General features: G+C 38.0%; 1 protein-coding gene and 1 pseudogene across 1 annotated transcript; both read right to left on the bottom strand.

The window, feature by feature from the left end:
- Positions 1 to 7,822: 7,822 nt before the first annotated feature.
- LOC122056918 lies at positions 7,823 to 8,456 on the bottom strand (annotated as a pseudogene).
- A 1,660-nt stretch (positions 8,457 to 10,116) lies between these two features.
- On the bottom strand, positions 10,117 to 11,566 carry LOC122057475 (RING-H2 finger protein ATL2-like). Its single transcript, XM_042619585.1, has one exon. The coding sequence runs from the start codon at positions 11,387 to 11,389 to the stop codon at positions 10,373 to 10,375; it is 1,017 nt and encodes a 338-aa protein (XP_042475519.1). The 5' UTR covers positions 11,390 to 11,566; the 3' UTR covers positions 10,117 to 10,372.

The following is an 11,566-nucleotide window of genomic DNA, read 5'->3' as shown; positions in this document are numbered from 1 at the left end:
CCCATGAAATCATTTGATTGTGGATGTTGGTATGTCTAAAGAGTAAAATATTACAGTTTCAGCCAAGAAAATAATAATAAATTATTAATTAAAAAAAAAAAAAATCTTAATAATTATAACTTACAAACGTGTGGTGGTAATTACAAGTAAAAAACTGAGTTTATCTGAACCAAATTGAACTGGGTTATGTCTTAATTATACAGAAACACTTATATGTGAATGTTTGAGATTTTGAGTTCACAAAACTGCTATAGAATCAAAATTCGACTATCCTCTTATTATTAATGAGGACGGAGTCATACTTTTGGGAAATTTAGTAAATGGGACAATTCTGAAATGGCCGCCCTTGGAATTGGAACCAGTGAGGAACCAGGACGATTATCCTCTGCAGTGAATGCGGTGGTGCAGTGAGCATCGGATGACCAAGATCATCTGGACACATACCCCGAAGTCGTCTCGACCATCCAAAACTCACCGCACGACCACACTCATTGCTGAGGATAATTTTGCTGAGGAACCATCCTGCTTACTTTCCATTTGACACCTTTATTTAGGAGTTCAATTGTGCTATCAACTAACCTTGGATGCAAATATTCTCTCTTCACCCAAAATTCCTCAACCTAAAATATTAAGGTATGGTGCATATTTATGATAGCTAAGAAAAATCGTATTATAATCAATATTGGTGGAAAAAAGAATTCTTATCATTACATTTTTGTCCTTTTAGTATAATACATTATTTAAAAATGAAAGGGATAAATCTTATCATTTCACATAATTATTATATTAAATAATTTTTAATTTTTTGAAAATCCTTTTTAAATCATGTATTAAATATTACGTTAAATAACCTTTAAAAATAAACAAATGTTACTTCTTAATTCACTACTTTGGTAACATGAAACATATATATTAGAGGGTGAAAGAATCCTATCCTGCTAGTGCAAGAAACAAAAACTCACAAGACCAATGAGAGGACGCACACTAACATCTGTTGGTTTATGGTTGTCCTTGTTGGCAACCCGACCACGTGGCAGTGATGACGTGACCAGTTTGGGTGACATGGTAGTGTCCAATGTCACAGAAGAGATAACAGAGCCGCTTGGTATGCATGGAATGGTTTGATACATCCTTAGTATGTGGTGCGGGTTTCTAGGTCAAAACTAGTAAAATTGGTCTATTTACGCTCGGGGGCATTTTTGATAGTGAAAATGATATTTTTGGAAGATCGTTTATTCATGAAAAATATAGATTGTAATTTATCTAGTCCAGTGTATCTGATTCTGTCGCATTCCGATACCGTATGAAAAAGTTACAGCATTTGTGACAGTCGAGGGTAATTTTGACATTGAAGATGAATTTTTTAAAGGAAGTGTTTTCTATGTAACAATACGACAAAAATCAAATCTTTCCAACGGTTCTGATTTCATCGCGTTCCGATTCCTTATAAGAAAGATGCATCATTGAAAACGCCTAAGGGCATTTTGGTCCTTTTACATGGTTGAGTCAGATGATTGAGTCTTCTAGAAAGTCGTAGAGCGTCCAGTTACGGTTCCAACGCACTTCATTTCATCTCGATCGGATATCGTATGAAAAAGTTATAAGTGTTTCTGTAAACCCAGTTTGAAAATCCAAACCGAAAATTCATCAGTATGCTTTCGTTGGGTGGATTTTTTGGAATTTATTTTTGAAATTTGAAGGGCTTTTATATAATTTTGAGATTTTGAAGGTCTTAATTGATAAGAGGTGTTTAGCACTAGAAATATGAAGGTAGGGGCTTATGTGTATATAAGAGAATCAGAGGGATCCTTAATACACGGTTCAGATTGAGCCACGTCGGACAGATTCAGATTTGACGGTTCGTGTAAGAGCTTGCTTTGAAGATGCCTATCCGAAGCTTCTCATTGGTGAAGTATATTAGATATGATGGTGTGGCGCCTCACCATAATGAGTCTTGATTGTGTGTAGCGCATGTGCATAGAATCTATAAAGAGATTTTCATATCTTGATCTGAGCCTATCATATCAGATCGGTTTCGATCTAACTGTCAAGATTGATGGAGCTTTATTAAAGTTAGCCGACAGTGTACCGTGAAACTCACTACACCAACCAATCGGAGATCGACAACGCGTTTGACAATGTCAATGCGTACGTCATGATGACGTCATTGAGATTCAAAATCTATGGTTTAGATCTATTGTCCATTGGTTCAATCGGACGGCTCAGATTAAGAGATACCTTTTGATGAGATCTACGGCTAGATCTGCAACTCTGTTGCTCGCGCCGCCTATGTAGCCTACCCCACTCCTACAAAGATTCCATTTCAGACTATCTCATTGCTCTAACTTCAAATGGTCATATCTCCCTCATTTTAACTCGGATTTGGGTGATTCAAATTCAAGATTCTTCATCTCTCCGAGCTCTATACACCAGAGGGAAGAAATCGGGCATAGGGAATGCTGAGGTAGTTAGAAAAATGAGTTGAAGCTCGTGGAAGGCTAAAGGTTTGAATGAAAGACTTCCATCCTTTTGCACTTATCCATAGCCCCCATTAGAGGCTTAGGAAACTACTGGAAACCAAGGTAGCAAGCTCTATTGGTTGTTGCCAAGAAAAAGAAAAAGAAAATGGAAGAGAAGAGAATAAGAGGAAAATAGAGAAGAAGTTTTTCCCTCTCTTTGTGTGTTTCTTGAATGCCTCTCAAGAAAGATTTTCTCAAATCCAATTAATGGAGTTTGATGGTTCTTGTTGAGAATACTATTTCCCCATTAAAGCTTTATTTACAAGGAAGACTAGAAGAGGAGAAGCAAAGAGAGAAAGAGAGAGAGAGAGAGAGAGAGAGGAGTGTGTGTGTGAATGTGAATGCCATTATTACTCCATAAAAGTAAAAACAAGGAAAAAAGAAAGAAGAAGAAGAAGAACCTAGAATTTGGTTCTTATAAGTTGCTTCAAGAAACCCAAGTGCCAACAGGGGTTAAAGCATTGGCGGCACTGAGACAATGTAGTTATGGTCTGCATCAAGTGGAGATCGACATTATTGCATCTCCGACGATTACTCCTTGCCAAGGTAACCTCACTTTTGTCAAATTTTCATTATTATAAATCATTGTAGGCAAGATGTTTGATAAAATACCTAAGCGATAGTTGTAGTCTATTTGGGGGAAAATTTGTATGTATGAGTGCTTCATTATAGGGCATTGTTATAAGCCAACTTTATTTATTTTCTTTGTTCAGTGGGTGCTGGACACAAAGAGCTATGTGTTTCTTGATAGTTATAACTACCTAAACCTATTTGCCGTGGGTGTGACCTCTCATATCATTATAAGGAAACTAGGGTGAAGACCTAGCCATTGTATGTCATTGGTGGAAACTGAGAATCTGTTCCCTTGACTGTGGGTGCAATCATAATTAGTATTGAGTAAATACTGAGCCTGACAGTAGGCATTACTCCGTGCATGTAGGCAATTGACTAAAGCACCTATTTCTTGTGTTGTGGATGTGTATGTTCATATTTGTATTGTGGATTAGAGTGCTTAGTTGCAAAATGGGTGTGTACATCTGGTAGACCTGACCACTTGGTGGTGCAGTGTGGATGTGCATACGACTGTGTATGTATGTGACAGTGATTACCATGTGAGGTTTATAAGACAACTCTGGACAGCAATACAGGTTATGTGAGTAAGTTCCGTGCAATAGTAAGAATGGCCAGTAGTATACATTGCAGCTCTGGGCCGTATCAGTAGACTGTGCCATTGAAGTGCAAATAGCGATTGCCACATCAGAGGTACAACTAAAAAATGAAAAAATATTTAGCATACTGATTCACCCCCTCTCAGTATCAATCGGGACCCAACATCTTCAAAACCCTGCCTTTTGAACATTTCCTACTCCAACATGACACTGTTAACTTTTTCCTATATTAAATATGGGTTAGATAATAATGATGCTTGGGCTGGGCCAGACTTGCATTTAAAATCCTAGGCCAGATCGCCCGCCCAAGCATGAGACTCATGGAGCTCATTTCCTATATCTTTATCACGTTCTCTGTAGAGTTACAGGCTCTATCCTGACATTTTCAATGGATAGACATGAACATTGATATTTTAAAAGCCTAATAGCTTAAAAATAAGGATAATTAGTATTGGAAAAGTGTTTTTTGGGAGGGAGTATGATTTTCGTACATATGAGAAGAACAATGAGAATATACGAAAAGCATTGACAAATGGGTAATTTTTTCTTTCATGGGAAGTAGATCAATCATTTTGCCCCTATGTATCTGGGTACAAGGGTCACATTCTTCTACATCAAATATTTTTTTATATATGTGAGAAGAATAATTGGAACACATAGAAAAACATCGACGTATGAGTCATTTTGTGGGCCACATTGATTATTTTGCCCCCATATATTTGATGGATGTGCATAAAACATTATTATTATTATTATTATTTTATTATTATTATTATTATTATTATCATTATCATTATCGATGAGATATGAGTTTGCCTTTTCCCACAAGGAAGTCCGACCCTCGGCCCATGAAATCATTTGATTGTGGATGTTGGTATGTCTAAAGAGTAAAATATTACAGTTTCAGCCAAGAAAATAATAATAAATTATTAATTAAAAAAAAAAAAGCAGAACGGAAAACAAAAGTCTAATGAGTAAAGTAGGGTTGCGGTTGCCCCAACTCATCCCCTAATAGGTACGTGCAGTGAACAACATATGTATATATGATCCAATCAAGTGGGGTTTCTTTTCTTTTTTTATTTTATGTATTTATTTTTTATGATTACGTTCGTGGGTTGAATATATTTTTATTTTTTAAATAAAGGTGGGGTAGAAACGATCAAGCGTTAAATAACTTGAACCTTGAAATGAAAGAGAACTGTGAGTAATTGTTACGATATCAAGCATAACTTGCATCTTAATCGACGATGTAAATGAATAAAGAGTAAGAGAGAAAGATATCCATGCTCAAACATGACCTTGCTTTCTAGGGATTGTGAAGAAGATATCCATGCCCCCTGAAATTAGTCTCAGCCTAGGCATGAGGAATGCTAGATCGACTGGATTCCTCTTCCTAAATAATAATTAATCTAAGCAATAGAGTAGTGGATCTCATTCCCCTTTAAGCTATGTATTATTTAGGTAGTCAAAGCCATTTTTCAAAATCGAATCAAGCCGTTTACACTGGAGCTGTGAAACTGCTTAGTAAATGGTTCGATTTTGGTTTATGTCAAGACCCTTTGGTTGACAAGGCAGCTCTTGACTCAGCCATGCAGTAGAAAAGAATGAAAAATTCAACAAAAAAAAATTATTGAATCTGGGATCCTATTTTGTATTCGTTATGGATAAACTATCTTTCATATAGCTGGGTTCAACGATTGATATTGGGTTTATGAGTTACTTTTACTTGAACCAACTCATTCAAAAGCAATGAATGGTAAAACTAGGGTGATCATAATGCATCAATCGAGAGGTTGCGAAAGGGAAAGGGCAAGGGCAAGGGCTTGAGAGGGGGTGAGGCTGAAGAGGTGGTTAGGCAGGAGTTGCAAAGGGAGGTGGCTCATGATAGATGGGAAGGTGGGTGAAAGGGTAGAAGCTGGTTGGAGGCATAGTTAGCAAATTCGGATTCGGGAATTATTCGGAATAATTCGGTTGATTAATTTAAGGATTCGGTCAAAAAAGCTTATTGGTTTTTTTTTATTATTATTATTATTTTTTAAATACTATTTAAGTGGACCGAATAATTCGGTTTAATTCGGATTCGGTCCGAATTATTCGCGTTTTATATTCACTTTTAAAAAAATCGTGAATTTTACCGAATTTTATTTTTAATTCGGATTCGATCCGAATTTTTGATAAAATTTAGAAAAATTCGATTCGACTGAATAATTCACGAATTATTTGGCCGAATTGATAACACTGGTTGGAGGTGCTAAAGGAGCAGAGTTAATGGGAACTTCTTAATTTAATATTTAAAATATTCAGATATTTTGAGAGACGTGACACCTAAAAGTAGTTCTAATTCCTTAGCTTTTTCCAGTTCGCGTTCAATTTTTCACTCTTCAATGACATGTTATTAATATAATGATATTATCATATTGAAGGCAATTGTGTCTTGCCATGTGGTCCTGTATTGCGTACTGAGATACGAAGATTAATATTTTTCTAGTATATGTGGTGATGATTCATAAAAAAAAAAATGGGGTGATGATTCATCATTCATCAATCAACACCATAGTTAGTTAAAATAGAAACGATAAAAAAAATTGTACAATATGGTTTGTATAATATAGGCATAACTTGGGTTTTGTATCATGTACGATCTCAATTGAAGAATAAATGTCCATGTAATTGATCCATTTAATTGAAGTAAGACTGAATTATTATTGTACAATATGCTTAAAATATATATATATATATATATATTTTGATAAACTTAAAAACTATGATACTAAGGGTCCGTTTGATAACGTATCAAGAAACGTGTTTCTACCGTTTCTGTTTCCAGAAACAGCAGACAGAAACGGCAGAAACGGAGCAAAAAGCGTTTGGTAAAACTGTTTCATTTCACTTATTTTTAGAAATAGAAATAGAAATTTTTACTTATTTATGATTCAAGAAACGACCCTGGCGAAACAAGTTCAACTTGTTTCACCGTTTTTAGAAATGACTTGTGGTAATTCTTTCACTGATTACCATCGACTTCTAAAAACATGACTTATCAAACACCTTCAATTCCATTTCTGTTTCTGCCGTTTCTTGAAACAGAAACGACAGAAACGTTATCAAACGGGCCCTAAATAAATGATAATACATATACATAAATGACGAGACCATCTCTTTTTTTTCTGTAAAATTTTGAGACTATCTCATTTCTTTTCGGTTAAATATTAATATTTAATATGTGATCATAAATTTATATAATATTCAATTATATGTTTGAAAATTAAAGTTTTTTATTATTATTTTTAATACCAAGAGGTTGAACACATTTTAAACGCATTCAGAACATTTGCTTCTTTTAACAAAACGAAAAAAAAAAAATTTGCTTTTTGAACGCTTTTTGCCCTCTCTTTGGAAGTCAAAATATATACATTTGTAAATGAGAAATCAAGAAATGTTAGTTGACTTTGTCCACTATGTCGGGTTGCCCACTTGCCCGTGCCGGTGGTGGGCATGGGCAATCATTCCCTTCTTTGACCTGCGATCTCTAAGTTGAATTTCTGATAGACTTAAGGGCTAAGACCCACGAAACCATATTCTAATGGGCTAAGACTCAGAAAACAGTGATTAGTGAGACCAGACACACTCTCTCTCTCTCTCATCTATTAGGCCTAGTCTTCACTATTCTCTACGGGCTTTCTAAGCACTTGCTGAGTGAGTGGATGATAATTGAATTTAGGGTAATTTACAATGTCACCTCCTGAAGAATATCAATATTAGAGGGACACCCCCTCTCTTTTACTAAATTGGACTCGGACCCCTTGCCGTCAGTCTCTGTTAAGTGATGCTATGAAATGACACTTTAGCCCTTATGAGTAAAAGACTAATGTATAACCCATTTTCTTTATCCCAAAAATACCCCTCTCTTTCTAACCGTATTCTTCTACTTCATTCTCCCCTTCTCTCCTCTCCATACCTGCGGGTTCAGCTCCATCCATCCCTCGAATACCGCTACTTCCGTCGCCGGCGAGTACTGTTACTGTGAGAAAATTAATTATTTTTTCACACCAAGGTACATCTGCAATTTGAAACAAGGAACGGCAGACTTCCATCAAGACCTTAAATCAAGAGGATTAACTCTGCAAATGACACCTAGACACTAAAAGCAGAGAAAAAACTCCTAGAAGAAACTGTGAGAGCATGCACTTTCAGGATCACAGAGCTGCTGACTAGAAAAGTTCGGATGCGCTGCAACAGTTCATCCTTTACAGAATCAGGAACTTAGGCTCTGCCCTTAAGGGTTATTACATGTACAAGGTCATCCATAGTAACATTATTCCTTCCTTTCTTCTTAGTAAATGCTCTGCAAAGAGCTTTCATTTCATCTCTGCATCGACATTCGATGAGCCTTTCCCTCAGAAGCTCCTTCAACCGTTCTTTTTCCCCTCTCAATTAATTTGATGTTGATGATCTCTTGAAGGGATTGTTCTTTTTCTTGGTCTTCCTATGCATCTGGTGTTGGTGGACGATTGATAGAAGCCCTCGTTATAATATTTTGTTTCAAGCAAATGAGATATCAGATTTTCAGTTGCAAACGGTTCCTCTATTTGCTGAAAAGTCGAACCCAAACCCAAGTTCACAATGAATTTTTCGAGGAAACCTGGATATCCCTTTTCGTCGCCGGCGACTCATTTGTGGAACCAAATAAACACATGTAATCACCTAGTTGTGCTTCTTCAAGTACAGGCCTCCTCCCAGTCTTTCCCTCTCCTCTTCCGTTTTCCATCCCAGTCGCACACAAGAGAAAGAGAAAGAAGTAGAAATAGACTAAAAACTAGAGAGAGCGGCAGTTCTCTTTGACGCCAATCTTGTACTCGATAAAGCAAATCGTCCTCTGTAACCAGGCGGCAGTTCTTTGACGCCAATGAATACAGCCCTACGGAGAAAAAATTGTGGTTCGTCTTCCGTCGCCTGCGAGTACTACTACTTCCATCGCCAACGGGTTCACAGTTGCCACTGGTCTGTACTGCGAGTGAGTTAGGGCTTACTCAATCTGGGGACTACATCTAACCGGGGTAATTTTGGTACTTCATCATTTTTAATGGTAAAATGGTATTTAAAATAAAAATGAACTGCTGATGTCAGCATTCATGGTATATTCTATAACACTGCCTAACTACAGGGGGTTCGAGTCTAACTTGGTGAAAGAGAGGGGGTGCCCCTCTAATATTGGCATTCACCAGGGGGTGGCATTGTAAATTACCCTTGAATTTATAAGGTGGGGGAAAAGGAAGTAGGTGTAGCCTAGTGCAAAATTAAATATATTTCTCTCACGTAATAAATAGTGTGATTCACATTAACATTTTCTATCGATTTAAGTTTTATGACTCATTTCATATCAATGTCAATGATGATCAAAACAAGCACCGATACCTATAACCTTGCTCCTAAATCCTAGTTTAATCACCAAAACATTCAATGCAAGAATGATGGTTCAACTCAATAGTTCAAGAATCAAGATATTCTTAATCAAGATCAGAATCAATTGAGGACGATTCTAACTCCAATTGATCCATATTAAAATCAATTGATTTCGACCAATCTTGGTGTACTATATCTTATATTCCATCGCAGTTTAATCCAGAGAATACTAGGTTTATGATTTTAGGGTTCTGGTATTAAGGTTTTTCGCTATTCAGTTTTATACTTTTCAATATTAAGGTTTTTTGCTATATATTTGTAGCAAAAATTATTTTCATTATAAATAATTCTAAGAGGTGTGAAGACGAGTGTTGTAATCCTAGTCTCTGTTAATAATGAAACAAAATATCATTTCACCTAAAACGTAGATAATCTTACCGAACCTCATAAACCTGTGTGTAAACCTCATCCTATCCTTATAAAAAATTAAAATTAAGATAATATAATACCAATTCCAAGACCTATCCAGAGTCCAGACTGATTCAAGCCAATTCCAATACAGATCAGGGACCGATCGAAATTGAACATTGAGATTTTCTTATTTTCCAAAAAAGTCAAATCAGTCAGGCAAGACCAATAGGAGTGGAAGATAAGTCCATTTTAATAGTAGTTGTTGTATCAAGACTCTTGATTCAAGAGAAGCATTTTTTTAAACTTTTTGAGAAAGAGGACACTCCACCATTACTACTAGGCTACTAGGCTAATCTTGGCTGTTCCCTTATTCTCTCCACCATGACAGCGACTAATGATGGGCTGGGCCCCAGCCTCCAGATAATCCCCCTAAGGAGGTTTAAACGCTCTCTTTCAGAAAAAAAAAAAAAATAGAATCCGGTCGATCATGATTGTGGGCCCGGTTGGTGAGAGTCCACCGAACCCACCGACTGCTCTCCTCCCACCCCATGATAACAATAAATAATTATTCTACCATAAACAATTAAATAATTCGAACAAGTATGAACTACATATGAACAAGAAAATAAAAGTTGTAATGCTATTAATCTGAAAATAAATTTTAAATTTACAGTATTTCGTCAATCATCAATGGCGACAGTCGCGAAGGAACTAGGAAATACCATATCATTAATGTGTATCGATGAAAACTCATCCTTCGCCGCCACCTGTCCCGTACCAGTCGCTGTCACTCACAGACTATTTCCGATCAGTCGGCGGCGGAGCGTTGGTTCCTCCAGTTGTTCGTTTCTGGTCATGAAATAGTTATCGTTACCTCTTGGGTTGAGCTTGATCGCGTTGGTCTTCTCCATTCTCAAGATCGATCTCTGCAGCAGCGCTGTAACTCGCCGAAGAAGGAGAGAGACTGCCTTTCCTTTCTCTGCTCAATATCCTCTTCAAGGACAGAATTCGGCTTCCAGGTGACTTTGAACTCTGCTGCCCTCCGGGAGATTTCAACCCCTGACCTCCAGCCGAACCCAAGCAGCGCTCTTCCTCCTCCACCAACCCTCTAAAACTCTCGTTCCTTCTTGGCACCTCAATCGAGATAGTAACCGAATCTAATGTCTTCCTCCGAGCTTTTAACGACGAAGAAGCTTCCGGACAAGAAGACGACGACGAAGGCTGAGAGGACGAAGAGGATGGAGTAGAGGAGGAGCTACCTATTTCATCTGTGTCATGGCAGCATGACTGACAAAGACCATAACTCGGACCCGATTCCGACTCATCCACCGTAACAGCAACCTCAACCGGATTTTCATTGTGGGAAGCCTGCACCGGAATGTCAGAACTGACAGGGGTTCTGCAGAGTGGGCATGTAGAGTGGGATTGGAACCACATATCGATGCAGTCAATGTGAAAATTGTGGTTACATTTAGGGAGAAGACGACCCTTTTCGTCTTCTTCGAATTCCGATAAGCACACGGCGCATTCTAGCACTCCATCACCGTGAGTGGCGGAGGAATAGACGAAAGTTGGGAGGGATTTGAGGACAGATTCATCAAGGCCACGGGACGGGACGACGGCGTTGTTGGCAGGGGCGGCGTAAGCATCAAAGGAAAATACGATGTGGGTAGTGCGGCGTCGGGCGCGCCGTACGCGGTGGCGCCTACGGGCCCGGAGAAGGTACCAACGTGCGTAGATGTGGAGACAGACGAAGACGATTATCACCGTGAAGAGTATAACGATTGCACTCAACATTATCTTCCCGCTCAGGGCGTAGCCATTGCTCGAGCTGTAACCGTTGCCTCCCGGTTCGAAGCTGCTTCCGTTGCTTTTTGTAGAACTCATTTCTTCTCTAAACAGATCAGTCTCAGAGAGAGAGAGAGAGAGAGAGAGAGAGAGAGAGATACACAGAGGAGTAAGAGGTGAGGGGGATTATATGAGTAACAAGACGATGGAATAAAAGAGACCGAAACTGGAAAGGGTCTAATAGGGAGAAAAGAAGTGAAAGGTTTGAAAGAGGAT

Source organism: Macadamia integrifolia, chromosome 12, assembly GCF_013358625.1.
Source record: "Macadamia integrifolia cultivar HAES 741 chromosome 12, SCU_Mint_v3, whole genome shotgun sequence".
Classification (NCBI taxonomy): domain Eukaryota; kingdom Viridiplantae; phylum Streptophyta; class Magnoliopsida; order Proteales; family Proteaceae; genus Macadamia; species Macadamia integrifolia.
The sequence above is the reverse complement of the archived record's forward strand: the minus strand, read 5'-3'. Positions and strand labels throughout refer to the sequence as shown.